The sequence below is a fragment of the Nycticebus coucang genome, chromosome 22 (genome assembly GCF_027406575.1).
Source record: "Nycticebus coucang isolate mNycCou1 chromosome 22, mNycCou1.pri, whole genome shotgun sequence".
NCBI classification, from domain to species: Eukaryota; Metazoa; Chordata; class Mammalia; order Primates; family Lorisidae; genus Nycticebus; species Nycticebus coucang.
Window position 1 is genome coordinate 49,808,871 of NC_069801.1, and position 19,183 is coordinate 49,828,053.

General features: G+C 45.4%; 1 protein-coding gene across 3 annotated transcripts in view; it reads left to right on the forward strand.

Moving 5' to 3' along the window:
• Positions 1 to 19,183, forward strand: part of SCP2 (sterol carrier protein 2) — a 159,607-nt gene that overhangs the window by 33,241 nt on the left and 107,183 nt on the right. For all 3 annotated transcript variants that reach the window (XM_053576525.1, XM_053576526.1, XM_053576527.1), the window contains exons 3-5: positions 8,720 to 8,791; positions 13,873 to 14,004; positions 16,114 to 16,178. In XM_053576525.1, coding sequence (XP_053432500.1) covers positions 8,720 to 8,791; positions 13,873 to 14,004; positions 16,114 to 16,178 — 269 coding nt within the window. The remainder of the gene's footprint in view (positions 1 to 8,719; positions 8,792 to 13,872; positions 14,005 to 16,113; positions 16,179 to 19,183) is intronic.

The window sequence follows — 19,183 nt, forward strand, 5'->3', positions numbered from 1 at the left end:
GAAATTACCCAAGAATCTGGACTCCTGGGAGACAGGCCTCCAGACCTCAGAGTGAGAGTGGAGGAGAGTGCTGGGAGCTCAGAGTTGCAGGTAGAGAATATATACAGTTTTATATAGTTTTTGGCCTGGTAGGAGAACTCCATGGCACCTTAGAAGGGGAGGTAGGTCCAGTTTTTAGAGGGTCTCTCCCATGGAGTGTCACGGGAGGACCTTTGAACTCTGCTCGTTTATTTGTGGGGCACTCTGAGCCGTTCTCATGGGGGAGGGGACTCCCGTCTGCTTGATGATGGATTTTGTACCTTTTGTTTGTATCCTTGGGGTCGCAACTTGCCTCAGTGGGGTTGATGTGTGTTCTTCAAACTTCTCTCTTGGTGCAGCTCAAATCCACCAGGTTACTTACTAAATTTCTGACCTTTAACTCTCCTTTTGGACAGGAGCCTCTGTGGAAAGCTGGCTTCAGTCAGCCATCTTGTCTCCGCCCCCCTGTGAACTATTTTGGTGTTTTTGGTCTTGGCACTCAGTTGAACAGCCTTTGGGGAGAGCTTGAACAGGAGTGCAGAGAACTTTGGGCATTGTCTAGGGCCCCAGACTCGAGTTTACCTTTTTCTGCTCTTATGGTCCTGTTTATGCACTTTACCCTGTCTAAGCTTTGAGGCCTATAAATTATTCAAAGCTTTAGCTTATTATTTGCACTAGTTCTGTTATGAAGGCTAGCCCATTTCCAAATTTAAACCAGAGTGGCAGCCTAAACCATGGGACGATTTCTCTGGGCAGTACTTTACTACTTCAGGAGTCCTTTTTATCCCAGTGGGGAAGCCTTTTACCTATTCCAAGTCTGATAGACCATCACCAGCCAGTACTTGTTCCCTCTAAACCTGAGCATTTCAGTAAAGTCTACCTGGAAGTCCTTGAAGGGCGTTGCTCCATATGACTGGATTCCTGGGGGTACCGTTGGTCCTTGGCACGCATTGAACTGGCTGCAGGTGACACACTGTAGACTGACAGTTTTGTACAAGGCTGCCAGGTGGGAGATGTAGAAGTACTGGCCCAGCAACTTCATCAAACACTCCTGTCACCACGGTGGCTCCTAGAATCCTGGGAACTGCTACTCGTCCGTCTGGCATCTTTATCCATCCTCCCTCTGCTTCCTGGCTCCCCTCTGCTGCCAACCATTCCTTCTCCTGGGAGTAGATAGGGGTGAGCTCTGGAACCCATGGGATGAGGGGAGCCACTCGCAACACCTGGTACTGTTGGGGTGCAGCCCTTTGTGCCTCAGTATCGGCTCTGGTGTTCCCCTTAGCCATGGTGGAAGCATCTCTTTGATGTCCATGACAGTGCGTGATGCTGCTACCTTCTGGCGTTTCCATACTGCCTCTAGTAACTGAAGTTATCTCCTGCTGATACTTAATGTCCTTTCCCCCAGAGTTTAAAAGTCTCTTCTCCTGGGCGGCGCCTGTGGCTCAGTCGGTAAGGCGCCGGCCCCATATACCGAGGGTGGCGGGTTCAAACCTGGCCCTGGCCGAACTGCAACCAAAAAAAATAGCCGGGCGTTGTGGCGGGCGCCTGTAGTCCCAGCTACTTGGGAGGCTGAGGCAAGAGAATCGCTTAAGCCCAGGAGTTGGAGGTTGCTGTGAGCTGTGTGATGCCATGGCACTCTATCGAGGGCCATAAAGTGAGACTTTGTCTCTACAAAAAAAAAAAAAAAAGTCTCTTCTCCTTGTACAATGTCCCGTGCACTTGGAGAGTCAGAAAAGCATACTTAAGAGTCAGTGTAAATATTTACACTTTTTTCTTGACTTAATTCTAAGTCTTGGGTCAAGGCAATTAACTCAGCCTTCTGAGCAGATGTGCCTTGAGGTAGAGGCTTAGCCTCCACAGTCTCTGTTAAGGTGACCACTGCGTACCCAGCCTGCCGCTCACCTTGCTCTGTCACGTAACTGCTTCCATGTACATAGAAGTCCCAGTCTGCATCTGTCCAGGGCTGGTCACGCAAGTCAGGTCTGCTAGAGTACACGTTATCTATAACTTCTGTACAGTCATGCTCAGTCTCTCTTCCACTGACTGGAAGGAGTGTGGCTGGGTCCAGCGTGTTACATACCTCTATTTTATGCATGGGTTACCACACATTAAGCTTTGGTACTTAGTTAATCGTGCATTGGAGAGCCAGAAATGTCCCTTTGTATTCACCACAGAGTGCGGTACTTTCACTCTGAGATCCTGCCCTGGAGTCAGCTTATCGGCTTCTTGCACAAGGAGAGCAGTAGCAGCTAGAGCCCGTAAGCCGGGTGGCCATCCCTGTGCCACTCCATCTAACTGCTTAGAGAGGTAGGACCCAACCAGCTGGGTTAACACACCCACAGCCATTTTATCTCTCTCTGAGACATACAGAGTAAAGGGCTTGGCCAAGTCTGGCAGTCCCAATGCTGTTTGCTTTCCAGTGGGAGAGACCAGACATGGAAACTTAGATCACTGGCAGATCTGTTGAGAGGTGTGTGAGAGTGTGGATGTGGTGTGACCGAGACAACTCCGAGGGTGGAGTTGGACCTCCCTTCCCAGGGCCTAGGGGAGTGTCGGTTTGCCTCCTATGGCTAAGTGGCAGCTCTGCCAGTAGCTCTGGCACTCTCCACTCTCTGCATGCCCCTCAATCCAACAAAATGCCATTTCATCACTGATCTGTGGCCTGCAGGCTCAATTCTCAAATTCCTGAGACCAAACACTCACTGAAGAAATTCCAGTAACAAAACTACAACAACATTCTTTCTAATATCTTTTCTTTTTTTTTTTTTTTTTCTTTTTTTTTTTATTGTTGGGGATTCATTGATCTAATATCTTTTCATTTCCCCCCCAAGACCCACATGGCCACGTGGCCGCCACCAAAGACAGAAGGCGGGAAACCTGGACCTTCCAGTTTCTCTCAGAATAGCCAGGGGGCAAAGTTGGAGCAGGGAGGAAGGGCACAACCTGGAACTTCCAGTTTCTCTCAGAATAGCCAGGGGGCAAAGTTGGAGCAGGGAAGAAGGGCACACTCACACATTCGTTTCACCCCATGAATGGGGGGGGCGGTGAAACCCCACCTATTGTTACCCATCTCAGTCATTCTCAGAGCACTCCCGTGCACACAATCCCAACTCACTTCTTAACCTGGGCAGCCTCAATTTCCCACTTGAGCTGCTGCTTAGCCATAGGAGGCAAACCCACACTCCCGAAGGCCCTGTGAAGGGAGGTCCAACTCCACCCTCTCTCAGTCACACCACAGCCACACACCCTCACACACCTCTCAACAGACCTGCCGGCGATCTCATGCCCAAGGAGTTGGTCAGGCTCCTCTTCCACTAAAACTGTAGTGGGGTCCCCAGATCGATCACACCTTGCCTTAGACGTCTCGCAGTGTAGGTACCTGTTCCTGTATGCCAGTTCCTCCCGGTGTTTGACTCCTTGAAGACCCGCCGACGGGGTCCTTTCTCAGCCCAGTTGAGGCGTCCACACAGGGAGGCCAAACTGCCTCCCTGGCACGCTCAGTGGTTCACGTCGCCCAGGCCGATCAGGGGCCCCCACATGGGTGTCCAGAGGATTGGCAGCAACTACCAGGTGCGTGTTCTCTCCAGGGGTGATCTCGCTTCCCAGTCAGGGAACCAAAAATGTTGCAGGAAGACAAGGCCCAACGGAGAGAAAGAGCACCCAAACACCACGTTTATAAGAGGAAGGGCTTTATTCACCAGCCGGGAGCTTATGGTGTAGAAGAATTCCAAATGGCCGCGCTCCCTGACTGCCTTGGTCTTTCGCTTTTTATTGACAGTCAAAAAGTGCCACCCCACAGGTACCCTTCTCATTGGCCAGTTTGAATCAAGCAGGAGCTGCTATTCCCGCCCCTACAGAACTACAGGATTTCACAGAACTTGGAAATTTCCAAGTTTCAGGAAGTTAAATTTATAAATTCCCAAGAGCTGAGTCACCGTGGAGAGGACACTGCATGTGTATCCTTGTGTCTCCTTGAGAAGACCTGTTCTTCTAGACCTCACCCTTCTCTGGTATCCTCTCTCATAGGCACATACCAACATATCCGACTATTGATCATGGCTCTGTAAGATGAGTATGTTAATGTTGCCTGTTCCTGGTAATGACATTCTATCTCATTTTGACCTCTAGATGTGTGATGGAGCCACAGAGATGAATAAGACAAGGACCTTACCATTAAGGAACTTTAAGACTCTGATATTTAGGGCGGCGCCTGTGGCTCAGTCGGTAGGGCGCCGGCCCCATATACTGAGGGTGGTGGGTTCAAACCCGGCCCCGGCCAAACTGCAACAACAACAACAAAAAAATAGCCGGGTGTTGTGGTGGGCGCCTGTAGTCCCAGCTACTCGGGAGGCTGAGGCAAGAGAATCGCTTAAGCCCAGGAGTTGGAGGTTGCTGTGAGCTGTGTGAGGCCACGGCACTCTACCGAGGGCCATAAAGTGAGACTCTGTCTCTACAAAAAAAAAAATAAAAGACTCTTATATTTATACTTAGTTCCAACTTTTGTTTTCTTTTTTCCAGTTTTCCGCTGAGGCTGGGTTTGAACCCACCACCTTTGCTTAATGAATGCACTATCAATAAATGGCTTTAATTTTTTTGCTATTAAATATGCTACTACATACCTACCTTTTACAATTGTACAATTGTACAATTACAATTGTACTCTGAATTGTAACTTTTTATTTTTTATTTTTTTGCAGTTTTTGGCCAGGGCTGGGTTTGAACCCACCACCTCCAGCATATGGGGCCAGTGCCCTACTCCTTTGAGCCACAGGCGCCGCCCCCAACTTTTTTTTTTTTTTTGGCTGGGCTGGGCTTGAACCCACCACCCCCAGTATATGGGGCCAGCGCACTACTCCTTGAGCCACAGGCACCGCCCCTATATTTATACTTAAATGTGAAGTTAATTATGACAGTCTTAAGAACCAAAGGAGATATGGAAAGGTGATGTAGTAGCTTAAAGGGAAAAATGATTACTTCTGAAAGGAGACTTCCAAGAAGACTTGATGAAGGGGCTGTCATTTGAATTGGACAGAGACTGTATAATGCAAGTCACTGGTCCAGCCAGTTACCTTCAGGCTGCATGTGGCCCAGCATGGCTATCAATGCAGCCCCACACAGAATCATAAAATTACTTAAAATAATCTAAGATTTTGGTTGGGCGTGGTGGCTAATGCCTGTAATCCTAGCACCGTGGGAGGCTGAGGCAGGTGGATTGCTTGATATTAGGAGTTTAAGACCAGCCTGAACAAGAGTGAGACTCCATTTCTACTAAAATAGAAAAAGTAGCAGGACATCATGGAGGGCACAGGTAGTCTCAGGTACTCAGGAGGCTGAGGCAAGAGGATCGCTTGAGCACAAGAGTTTTATGTTGCTATAAGTTACACCATGGCACTCTATCAGGGGTGAGAGTCTGTCTTAGAAAAATAAAATAAATAAATAAATATACACATTCTCGCTATTTGTACACATTGATGGCTTCAATTTTATGGCAGTGTGTGGCCTTCAGTGTGTTATCGTCCAACCACTGTCAAATTGATACCATTGGATGTTACATATGCTCCTGGTAACTTGGCAAGGTAGCGATTATCAATGATATTTCAAACTACTATTGCAACGTTGCACTTTTATGTTATTTAGAAGTCCAGTAAGCATTCTTATTTGATTCTTTTTTGTTGTTGTTGGTTGGTTGTTTTGAGACAGAGTCTCGCTGTGTTGCCCTTAGTAGAGCGCTGTGGCATCACAGCTCACAGCAATCTCAAACTCTTGGGATTAAGAGATTCTCTTGCCTCAGCCTCCCAAGTAGCTGGGACTACAGCCTGCCACAGAGCCCGGGCTATTTTTTGTTGCAGTTGTCATTGTTGCTTAGATGGCCCAAGTTGGGTTCGAACCTTCCAGCCTTGAGTATGTGGCTGCACTGTAACCACTTGTGCTACGGGCGCCAAACCTCTTATTTGATTCCTAAGGGCACTTCACACCTTTGTGGCACCTTATACATTGCCAGCTATGCTTTACAGTGGGCCCTCTGCCTCTCCCTGCATCAGGAGCTCAGATGTGGGAGGTCCTGTCCCAAACCTTGCTTTCTATATTCTTGTCAATTATCATAATAAAAATAGAGTCCCTTATCTGTTTTTTTTTTTTAATCCCAGCATGGCTTCTACAAAGTCTCAAAAGAAAATAGAACCCCAAAATAGAAAAATTATGGGTGAGGGAAGATTGGTTATTGAAGTGGACAGATGGAGCAACGCCTGTGGCTCAATGGGTAGCGTGCTGGCCCCATATACCGAGGGTGGGCAGGTTCAAACCTGGCCCCGGGCAAACTGAAACAAAAAATAGCTGGGCGTTGTGGCAGGCGTCTGTGGTCCCAGCTACTTGGGAGGCTGAGGCAAGAGAATCGCCTAAGCCCAAGAGCTGGAGGTTGCTGTGAGCTGTGATGCTACGGCACTCCACCGAGGGCAACAAAGTGAGAAAAAAAAAACAAGTGGACAGATGACTACTTTTTATTAAGCCAAATAGTAAGGCACTCTGCTTAATTTATAGGGAATATATGCCAGTTTTCAAAGACTATAATTTGAAAAGATATTATATACAAAAGCATGCTGCCGAATTCAATGGATGTGAAGGATTGTGTGGTAAGGACAAAATAGCAAAACTGAAAAAAGGTCTGTTTTCTCAACAAAAATTTTTTCCAAAGTTACAACTCAGTAGGCAGCACCTGTGGCTTAAAGGAGTAGGGCCCTGGCCCCATATGCCAAAAGTGGTGGGTTCAAACCCAGCCCCAGCCTAAAAACTGCAAAAAAAAAAAAAAGTTACAACTCAGGCTTGGTGCCTGTAGCGGCTAGGGCTCCAGCCACATACACTGGAGCTGTCGGGTTTGAATCCAGCCCAGGCCTGCCAAACAACAATGACAACTACAACCAAAAAATAGCCAGGCCTTGTGGTGGGTGCCTGTAGTCTCAGCTATTTGGGAGGCTAAGGCAAGAGAATCACTTAAGCCCAAGAGTTAGAGGTTGCTGTGAGCTGTTGACACCATGGCACTCTACCCAGGGCGACATAGTGAGACTTTGTCTCAAGAAAAAAAAAAAAAGTTGGGCGGCACCTGTGGCTCAAAGGAGTAGGGCCCTGGCCCCATATGCTGGAGGTGGTGGGTTCAAACCCAGCCCTGGCCAAAAACTGCAAAAAAATAAAAAATAAAAAGTTTCAATTCAGAATCCATTGTAAAAGGTAGGTATGTAGTAGCATATTTAATAGCAAAAAAATTAAAGCCATTTATTGATAGTGCTTTCATTAAGCAGTGAAATCATGGTAGATATAATTTGCCCAGTTCAGGTGTATGTGGCTGGCGCCTTAGCCGCTTGAGTCACAGGCACTGAGTCTCTCTTATTTTTTAATTAAAAAAAAAATTTTTTTTTTTTTTTTTGAGACAGAGCCGCAAGCTATTGCCCTGGGTAGAGTGCCATGGTGTGACAGCTGGGCTAAGTGATTCTCTAGCCTCAGCCTCCCAAGTAGCTGGGACTAGAGGCGCCATAACACCTGGCTAATTTTTGTTTGTAGTTGTCATAATTGTTTGGCAGGCTTGGGCTAGATTTGAACCCACCAGCTCTGGGGTATGTGACTGGTGCCTTAGCTGCTTGAGCTACAGGCACTGAGCCATAGCCTGTTTTATTTTATTTTATTTTGTATTTTTTGGTTTATTTATTTATTTTTTTGACTGGGGCTGGGTTTGAAACTGCCACCTCCCGTGTATGGGGCCGGCACCCTACTACTTTGAGCCACTGGTGCTACCTCATCTTTTATTTTTCTTTCTTTTTTGTAGAGACAGAGTTTCACTTTATGGCCCTAGGTAGAGTGCCATGGCGTCATACAGCTCACAGCAACCTCCAACTCCTGGGCTTAAGCGATTCTCTTGCCTAGCCTCCCGAGTAGCTGGGACTACAGGCGCCCGCCACAACACCCCGCTGTTTTTTCGTTGCAGTTTGGCTGGGGCTGGGTTTGAACCCGCCACCCTCGGTATATGGGGCTGGCACCCCACCGACTGAGCCACAGGTGTCGCCCCTCATCTTTTATTTTTATAATATAAATTGTATAAAAAGAAACCCACAGGGCGGTGCCTGTGGCTCAGTGGGTAGGGCTCTGGCCCTATATACCGAGGGTGGCAGGTTTGAACCCAGCCCTGCCCAAACTACACAGCAACAACAAAATAGCCGGGCGCTGTGGCGGACGCCTGTAGTCCCAGCTACTCAGAAGGCTGAGGCAAGAGAATCGCCTAAGCCCAAGAGCTGGAGGTTGCTGTGAGCCGTAACGTCACAGTACTCTACAGAGGGCGATACAGTGAGACTCTGTCTCAAAAGAAAAAAAGGAAACTCACAAATATGTTTTATGAGTAATTTATGTTTATAATAGTAATTGCAGACTTGAGACCTGCTTGATGATTTTCTGAATGGGCTGCTGCATAATTAGAATTAATATGTGAGGCCTTTTTTGCTTACCTGGGGTGGCAGGTACCATGCTAATTATACAGGTTCCTTCGTGTTTGTGAATTTACTGTGTGACTGCAGACAGCTCTTCTTCCAGGGTGGCCAATAGAAGCCAAAAGATTGGACACCCTGCAGGTAGATTTACTTTGAGTAAATGCTAAACTTAATTTTTATTTATCTAAAGCAAATACTTATAGCACTTTCTGATTAAAATTTTGTTTCCATAGGCCAGAAGGCTTTAGCTGATGCACAGATCCCATATTCAACAGTGGACCAAGCATGTGTTGGCTACGTTTATGGTATGTGGTAAACTATGTATTCTAGAAATTATTCACCTAAATCTAGTAGCAACCACCTAGGCACTGCAGGGCACATTGCAGAGGCATTTGTGACTTTTAACCCTCAATACTGACAATTCACTCAACCGCCTTGTATTGAAGAAAATACCTCTCAGAATGAAGTCTTATTCCTGTCATTCATTCATTTCCCTCATGTGTCAACCCAGTGTAATTTTTTTTGTCATTATATTGCCAAAGGACGAGATAAATTTAAAAACATTTGTCATATTAAAAAAAAAAACAAAGGAATTACCCAGGGTTCTACCATGTAAGTATAATTAGTCTTCAGAAGATAAATTTTTGTTCATTATTATCTTAAAATTTGTATGTATTGGCTTTTTTTGTATGTAATAAAACTATTTTTGTCTTTTTTTTTTTTTTGCAGTTTTTTGCCCGGGCTGGGTTCGAATCTGCCACCTCTGGTATATGGGGCCGGCACCCTATGCCTTTGAGCCACAGGCATCGCCCAAAACTTTTTTTTTTTTTTTTGAGACAGAGTCTCACTATGTCGCCCTGAGTAGAGTGCTGTAGCATCACAGCTCACAGCAACCTCAAACTCTTGGGCTTAAGAGATTCTCTTGCCTCAGCCTGCCAAGAAACTGGGACTATAGGTGCCGGGCACTGTGTCCGGCTATTTTTTGTTGCATTGTCATTTTTGTTTAGCTTGACCTGGCTGGGTTTGAACCTGCCAGCCTCGGTGCCTGTGGCTGGCGCTGTGACCACTGTGCTATGGGTGCCGAGCCGTAATAAAACTTTTTTTTTTGAAACAGAGTCTCAAGCTGTGGCGTCACAGCTCACAGCAACCTCAAACTTTTGGGCTTAGAGATTCTCTTGCCTCAGCCTCCCAAGTAGCTGGGACTACATCATTAACATTTTCTCAGTAAAGTTTAATACTATTTTAGAATAGATTGAATATTTACATGGTTCAAAAATACAAAAGATTACGTAGCGTTTGTAGTTGTGTATAATGTAGTAGTTTATATAAGTATCACTCTTACGTCTGTCTATGTGTCTTGTGGTGTCCTTCACTTAGGGAACCAGTTTTCACAATTAATTTTTTTTTTTTTTTGAGATAGAGTCTCAAGCTGTCACCCTGGGTAGAGTGCTATGGTGTCACAGCTCACAGCAACCTCAAACTCTTGGGCTTAAGCGATTCTCTTGCCTCAGCCTCCCAAGTAGCTGGGACTACAGGTGCCCGCCACAATGCCCGGCTATTTTTATTTTTTGGTTGTAGTTGTCATTGTTTAGCTGGCCTGGGCCAGGCTCGAACCACTAGCTTTGGTGTATCGTTGCTGGTGTCCTACCCGCTACGGCAAAGACGTATGTTGGTATGTCATTTTCCTTTTCTCTTTGCTTTTGTTATACACGTGGTAGGATAGCATAAATATTATTTTGTATTTCTTTTGTTTTTTTTTACTTAATAGTTCTTGGTGACCATTTCAAATCATATCATAAAGAACTTCCATGGTTTTTTTTATGGTAGCATAGTGTTCCTTTGTGTGTGTATGTGTGTATATAAAATATACATGAATTATAATTTTTTTAACTCATCCCCTTTAATGGATATTTAAGATGTTTCCAGTCTGTTCATAGCATTTGAAAATATTTAATTGTTACATAAAGATTGAATGTATTTAAGGTATATAGCATGATGATTTATATATGTGTTGTTTAATGATACCACAATAAAATAAATTAGTATATCCATTGCTACCAGTTCTGTTCTAGATTTCTAGAAATTGTTCATCTTTTTTTCAGTTTTTTTTAAATTTTTTTTGTAGAGACAGAGTCTCACTGTACCGCCCTCGGGTAGAGTGCCGTGGCGTCACACGGCTCACAGCAACCTCTAACTCTTGGGCTTACGCGATTCTCTTGCCTCCGCCTCCAGAGCAGCTGGGACTACAGGTGCCCGCCACAACGCCCGGCTATTCTTTTGTTGCAGTTTGGCCGGGGCTGGGTTTGAACCCGCCACCCTTGGCATATGGGGCCGGCGCCCTACTCACTGAGCCACAGGCGCTGCCCTTTTTTTCAGTTTTTTTTTGGCCAGGTCTGGGTTTGAACCCGCCACCTCTGGCATATGGCTGGAATCCTTGAGTGTTGCCCAGAACAGGTGTTGCCCTGCCCAGGTGTTGCCCAGAACTTGTTCATCTTATATCTCAAAGTGTGTACTCTCCATTTCTCCCAATCCATACAGTATTTCTAATGACTACAAGATACTCTGGTCTTGGGGATCTACTGTAGCTTATTTAGTTTTAGTAGCAGTAGTATTAACAATATCTTGTTCTTAGACATTTTATGTTGTTTCTAATTTCTGATTATTATAAAAATACTGTAACTATTATACAGCACTATTGGCTCAGTGCCCGTTGCTCAGTGGTTAGGGTGCCAGCCACATATACCAGGGCTGGTCATTTCTAACCTGGCCTGGGCCTGCCAAACAACAATGACAACTACAATAACAACAAGAAAATAGCTGGGTGTTTTGGCGGGCGCTTGTAGTCCAGCTACTACAAGAATCGCTTAAGCCTAAGAGTTTGAGGTTGCTGTGAGCTGTAACACTACGGCACTCTACCAAGGGCAACATAGTGAGACTCTGTCTCAATGAAAATAAACATATAGCATTATAAAAATATACCATTGTAGGTATTACTATTGATGATTCTTTGTGTATATCTATCATTTATTTTCTTGAGATCTCAAGATATCAAGACAGTTCTACAAGGGAAACATACTGGGTCAAGAGAGGTAGAAGCATTCATTGATTAGGAAGGAGATTGCTGAAGACTCCTGTAGAGTAGTTTCAGATACTCTGATCACACTGCTCCAGCATGTCAGTCTTGGTGGTAATGGTACTTGAGAGAAGTCATGTGTGTGCTTATATATATATATATATATATTTTTTTTTTTTTTTTTTGTAGAGACAGAGTCTCACTTTATGGCCCTCTGTAGAGTGCCGTGGCCTCACACAGCTCACAGCAACCTCCAACTCCTGGGCTTAAGCGATTGTCTTGCCTCAGCCTCCCGAACAGCTGGGACTACAGGTGCCCGCCACAACGCCTGGCTATTTTTTGGTTGCAGTTTGGCTGGGGCCGGGTTTGAACCCGCCACCCTCGGTACATGGGGCCGGCGCCTCACCGACTGAGCCACAGGCGCCGCCCCATGTGTGTGCTTATGATAGATCACATTTTTCTAGAATTCCCTGGCATACAGAATCTTTTTTTTTTTTTTAGAGACATAGCCTCAAGCTGTCTCCCTGTGTAGAGTGCAGTGGCATCACAGCTCACAGCAACCTCCAACTACTGGGCTTAAGCAATTCTCCGCCTCCCGAGTAGCTGGGACTATAGGTGCCTGCCACAACGCCCAGCTATTTTTTGGTTGCAGACGTCCATTGTTGTTTGGTGGGCCCAGGCTGTATTCGAACCTGCCAGCTTAGGTGTTTGTGGGTGGCACCTTAGCTGCTGAAGTCACAGGCGCCAAGCCATTATATCTTTTTTTTTTTCCAGTTTTTGGCTGAGGCCGGGTTTGAACCTGCCACCTCTGGTATATGGGGCCAGCGCCTTACTTGTTTTAGCCACAGGCGCTGCCCCAGAATCTTTTAAACTTAAAAAACAATTTTTTTATAGAGACAGGGTCTTACTATGATGCCCAGGCGGATCTTGAACTTCTGGCCTCAAACAGTCCTCCCTTCTTGGCCTCTTGAAATTGTTGGATTGCAGGTACGAGCCATTGCTCCTGGCATCTCTTTTTTTTTTTTTTTTTTGCAGTTTTGGCCGGGGCTGGGTTTGAACTCGCCACCTCCAGCATATGGGGCCTGCACCCTACTCCTTTGAGCTATAGGCGCCTTCTGCATCTCTTAAAGATTTGAAGTTGTGGAGTCAATATGAAGAGTAAATTATGACCTTTAATGAATTGATACAGTTTTAAATATTTGTATCTAGCTGGGCAAGGTGGCTCACACATAATCCTAGCCCTTTGGGAGGTCGAGGCAGGAGGATTGCTTGAGTACCAAATTTTGAGATAGCGTGAGTAACATAGCAAGGCCCTGTCTCTACAAAAAAATAGAAGAATTAGCTGGGCAGTTTGGCACATGCTTGTAGGCCCAGCTTCTTGGAGGTCTGAGGCAGAAGAATGGTTTGAATTCAAGGAGTTTCAGGCTGTATTGAGCTATAATAACAGCATTGCAGTCTAGCTTGGACAACAGAGTGGGATCCTGACCCCCCCCAAAAAAGATTTATATCTGATTTACAATAAGTATTAATGAAGTATCGCTTCCTTTATTCTGTAGCCTTAGCCGGATTGAATTGTTTGATATTATCTCCACTTTCCTACCTCTGTATTATTATCATGTAAAGAAAGGGCACATATATTCTTTCTTTTGATTTTTTTTTTTTTTAGAGTCTTGATTTTTTGATTTTTTTTTTTTAACAGAGTCTCACTTTGTTACCCTCCCAAGTAGCTGGGACTATAGGCACCTACCACAATGCCCAGCTATTTTTTTGGCTGTTGTCATTGTTGTTTAGCTGGCCCAGGCTGGGTTCAAACCCGCCAGCCTTGGTGTATGTGGCTGGCTCTGTAACCACTGTGCTATGGGTGCCGAGCCACACATTTTGTTTTTTTTTTTGGTTTGTTTGTTTTTGAGATGGAGTCTGTGACTCTGGGTAGAGTGCCATGGCATCAGAGGCTTACAGCACCTCAAACTCTTGGGCTCAGGCAATCCTCTTGCCTCAGCCTCCTGAGTAGCTGGGTCTACAGGTGCCCACCATAATGCCTGGCTAGCTTTTGTATTTTTAGTAGAGATTGGGGGGGGTGTTTAGGGGTGGGGGGCTGTTTGCTTTTTGCTCAGGCTGATCTTGAACTCCTGAGCTCAGGTGATCTACCTGCCTCGGCTTCCCAGAGTACTAGGATTACAGGTGAGAGGCACCGTGCCCAGCTCCCCTAACGTGTTGTATGTTAGGCCAAGGCATAATACTAAAAAAAAAAAGTGATGTAGCATTATGTTGCATTGCTGTTCCATGTACTAAAGTTGTTCTTTTTCTATTCAGGTGACTCTGCCAGTGGACAGAGGGCTATTTATCACAGTCTGGGACTGACGGGGATCCCTATAATCAATGTGAACAATAACTGTTCTACTGGTTCTACAGCATTATTTGTGGCCCAGCAGCTGATTCAGGGTGGTGAGTAGTGCTTCTCTAGTGTACTTTAACAAACTGTGGGATTGTTTGCCCCTTTTAATCATTTATCCACACTTCCATTAGAGGAATTTCTTTTCTTTCTTTTTTTTGAGACACTCTTATTAAGTTGCCCTCAGTGGAGTGCTGTGGTATCACAGCTCACAGCAACCTCAAACTCTTGGGCTTAGGCGATTCTCTAGCCTCAGCCTCCCACCTGGGACTATGGGTGCCCGCCACAACACTCGCTATTTTTAGAGATGGGGTCTCACTCTTGCTTAGGCTGGTCTCGAACCCATGAGCTCAGGGAGTCCACCTGCCTCCACCTCCCAAGTGCTGGGATTACAGGCGTGAGCCACCGTGCCCAGCCTGAAATCCTTATTTATTTTCTTTTTTCTTTCTTTCTTTTTTTTTTTTGTAGAGACAGAGTCTCACTTTATGGCCCTCGGTAGAGTGCCGTGGCCTCACACAGCTCACAGCAACCTCCCAACTCCTGGGCTTAAGCGATTATCTTGCCTCAGCCTCCCGAGTAGCTGGGACTACAGGTGCCCGCCACAACGCCTGGCTATTTTTTGGTTGCAGTTTCGCCGGGGCTGGGTTTGAACCCGCCACCCTCGGTATATGGAGCTGGCGCGTTACCAACTGAGCCACAGGCGCCACCCTATTTTATTTTTTCTTTTGAGACAGAGCCTCAAGCTATTGCCCTGGGTAGAGTTCTGTGGCATCACAGCTCACAGCAACCTCCAACTCCTGAGCTTAAGCGATTCTCTTGCCTCAGCCTCTCAAGTAGCTGGGACTACGGCCACCTGCCATAGTGCCTGGCTATTTTTAGAGACAGGGACTTGCTCTTGCTCAAGCTGGTCTTGAACTCGTGAGCTCATGTAATACAAGCTCATGTCTTGGCCTCCCTAAAATTCTAAATTAATATTTTATTATTTTTTTTTGAGACAGAGCCTCAAACTGTCACCCTGGGTAGAGTGCCGTGGCATCACAGGTCACAGCAACCTCCAACTCCTGGGCTCAAGCAATTCTCTTACCTCCGTCTCCCAAGTAGCTGGGATTATAGGCGCCTGCCACAATGCCTGGCTATTGTTTTGGTTGCAGCCATCATTGTTGTTTGGCAGGCCTGGGGTGGATTCAAACACACCAGCTCAGTTGTATATGGCTGGCGCCTTAGCCGCTTGAGCCACAGGCACCAAGCCCTGAATTAATATTTTATGTTTGTTCTTTACTGAAACATATTTAGACATTAATCAAATTTTTGTTTACCCTAGACAAAGGACGCAAGAGAGATTTTCCAACTTGGGTCTTTCCCTTTGCCAGAAGCCCTGATGCTTTTTTACTCCTTGTGTATTCCATTTTGTCTGATAAAGTCCTATCTTACCGCTATTAAAAAAAAAAAAAAAAAGAGAAAATTGGGTGGCGCCTGTGGCTCAGTCGGTAAGGCGCCAGCCCAATATACCGAGGGTGGCGGGTTCAAACCCGGCCCCGGCCAAATTGCAACCAAAAAATAGCCGGGCGTTGTGGCAGGCACCTGTGGTCCCAGCTACTCGGGAGGCTGAGGCAAGAAAATCGCTTAAGCCCAGGAGTTGGAGGTTGCTGTGAGCTGTGTGAGGCCACGGCACTCTACCGAGGGCCATAAAGTGAGACTCTGTCTCTACAAAAAAAAAAAGAATAGTAATCCAGGGGCGGTGCCTGTGGCTCAGTGAGTAGGGCGCAGGTGTACATGGCTTGCGCCTTAGCTGCTTGAGCCACAGGCACCGAGCCAACGTCCAACAATTTTTTGTTGCAATTGTCATTGTTGGTTAGCTGATCCAGGCTGGGTTCGAACTTGCCAGCTTTGATGTGTATGGCTGTAACCACTGTGCTAAGGGCACCGAGCCTGTCATATGTATTTAATTTTTTTCTTGTTGCCATACATATTTAAATTGAAGTTTTTGTTTGTTTGGTTGGTTGTTTGTTTTTTGCAGTTTGGGGCTGGGCTTGAATCTGCCACCTCCACTGGTGCCCTACTCCTTTGAGCCACAGGAGCCGCCCCCAAATTGAAGTATTTAATGGTATTTTGTTTGGTATCTGGAAATTTTAATTTTCAAAATAATTACATTTTCCTTTAAGGTGTGGCAGAATGTGTCTTGGCTCTTGGGTTTGAGAAGATGGAGAAAGGATCCATTGGAATAAAAGTGAGTCTCATATACTATTATTTTGGAGTTGTCACAACACTATCAGAAAATAAGCAACATAAAACATAATTTGGTATATTTATTAAATGAGTTAATATAATCCAACAGCTGATACATAGGGTGGCCATTATTTTAAATTACACATGAGCTTTATGGTCACCTGTACATGTATAGATATATATTTTTTAGAGACAGAGTCTTGCTTTGTTACCCTCGATAGAGTGCTAGGGCATCACAGCTCACAGCAACCTCCAGCTCTTGGGCTTAAGCGATTCTCTTGCTTAGCCTCCCGAGTAGCTGGGACTACAGGTACCTGCCACAATGCCCGGCTGTTTTTTGTTGCAGTTTGGCTGGGGCTGGGTTTGAACCCTCGGTATATAGGGCCGGCGCCCTACTCACAGACCCACAGGTGTCACCCATATGTATAGATCTTGATATTTTATTTTTATTTTATTTATTTATTTATTTATTTTTTTAGAGACAGAGTCTCATTTTGTCACCCTTGGTAGAGTGCCATGGCGTCACAGCTCACAGCAGCCTCCAGCTCTTGGGCTTAGCTGATTTCTCTTGCCTCAGCCTCCTGAGTAGCTAGGACCACAGGCGCCTGCCACAACGCCTGGCTATTTTTTTTTGTTGTTGTTGCAGTTTGGCCGGGGCTTGGTTTGAACCCACCACCCTCGGTATATGGGGCTGGCACCCTACTCCCTGAGCCACAGGTGCCGCCCTGTTTTTATTTTTTGATGAAATAGAGTCTTACTCTGTTGCCCTTGGTAGAGTGCACTGACATCATAGCTTATTGCAACCTCCAACTCCTGGGTCAAGTGATCGTCCTGCCTTCAGTTCACCAAGTAGCTGGGACTACAAGGGTCTGCCACAACACCTGGCTATTTTTAGAGACAAGGTCTCATTCTTGCTTAGGCTGCTCTTTAACTCCTGAGCTCCAGCAATTCAACCACTTTGGCCTCCCAGAGTGCTAGAAGAGTGAGCCACTTGTAAGTAACTATATTTTGGTATTTTATTATTATTTCTTTATTATTATTTTTTAAGAGACAGAGTCTTATAATTTCACCCTTGGTAGAGTACCGTGGCATCACAGCTCATGCTGTGCTCTTTTTGTAAAGTGTCATATTTATTTATTTTATTATTATTATTTATTTATTTATTTTTTGCAGTTTTTGGCCGGGGCTGGGTTTGAACCTGCCACCCCCGGCATATGGGGCTGGTGCCCTACTCCTTTGAGCCACAGGTGCTGCCCCTTTTATTATTATTTTTAATGTTTTGTACAATTTAATAGATAGTTCTACCTAATTGACACAAGAAAAATGAAACCAAAAAGTAATAATCATTCCCAAATGAAGATTACTTCAAAAATGAAGAAAATATTGGAGTTAAAACTAAAATACATTTTTTTTTTTTTTTTTTTGAGACAGTGTCACTTTGTTGACCTCAGCAGATTGCCATGGTATCATAGCTTACAGCAACTTCAAACTCTTGGGCTTAAGTGATTCTTTTGCCTTAGCCTCTGAAATAGCTGGGACTATAGGTACCTGCTACAATGCCTGCTATTTTCTTGTTGCAGTTGTCATTGCTGTTTAGCAGGCCCGGGACTGGCTCTAACTTGCCAGCCTCAGTGTATGTGGCCGGCACCCTACTTACTCAGCTGCAGGTGCCAAGCCTGAGAAACTTTTTTTTTGTAGAGACAGAGTCTCACTTTACCGCCTTCAGTAGAGTGCCATGATGTCACAGGACTCACAGCAACCTCTAGCTCTTGGTTTTCTGCGATTCTCCTGCCTCAGCCTCCCGAGCAGCTGGGACTACAGGCGCCCGCCACAACGCCTGGCTGTTTTTTGGTTGCAGTTCATCTGGGGCTGGGTTTGAACCCGCCACCCTCCGTATGTGGGGCCGGCATCCTACTCACTGAGCCACAGGCGCCACCCTTTTTTTAAGACAAATTCTAACTGTGTCACTGGCTCGCTCACTGCAACCTCAAATTCCTTCCTCAGAGTCCCGGAGTAGCTGAGAGTATAGGCATGTGCCCCTTTACCCAACTAATTGTTTCTATTTTTTTTTGTAGAGACAGAGTCTCACTTTATGGCCCTTGGTAGAGTGCCATGGCATCATACAGCTCACAGCAACCTCCAACTCCTGGGCTTAAGTGATTCTCTTGCTTCAGCCTCCCGAGTAGCTGGGACTACAGGCGCCCACCACAACGCCCAGCTATTTTTTGGTTGCAGTTCAGCCGGGGCTGGGTTTGAACCCGCCACCCTCGGTATATGGGGCCGGCGCCTTACCGACTGAGCCACAGGCGCCACCCCTAATTGTTTCTATTTTTTTTGTTTTTTTTTTTGGTTGGGGCTGGGTTTGAACCTACCACCTCTGGTATATGGGGCTGTCGCCCTACTCCTTGAGCCACAGGCGCTGCCCCTTGTTTCTGTTTTTTAAGTACAGATGGGGTCTTGCTCTTGCTTAGGCTTCCAAGAAACCTTAAACCATGAATTGAGTCCAAATTTGTTATAGAATGGTAGTAAGTAACCTAGGCAAATTTCCTTTTGGAAAGCATCTTCCTTCTATGCCTTGAGAACTCTGAGTAAATTTTCAAGGCTGCTCAATCAAAAATAATCAACTATTAAAGAAATAACAAAATTGAGATATGAAAAGATAGTAAAACGTGATCTCTAAAGAACACAGCTTCTGGATTTATTAGAAATAAATTTAATCATACTTATTATATTTAATGAAATAAAAGCCTCCAAATCGCTTTAAGCTATATATCAGTTTTAATGTTTAGTGCCAGAGGTAGCGGGTTCAAACCCAGCCCCAGCTAAAACTGCAAAAAAAAAGAATGTTCCCTGAAAAAAGGAACATTATAGGTGTTCTTTGAAAAAAGGAACATTATAGGTGTTCCTTTAGAACCAAATAAAATTCATGGATGAGAAAAATGAAATATGTTGGCGCCTATAGCTCAAGCGGCTAAGGTGCCAGCCACATACACCAGAGCTGGCGGG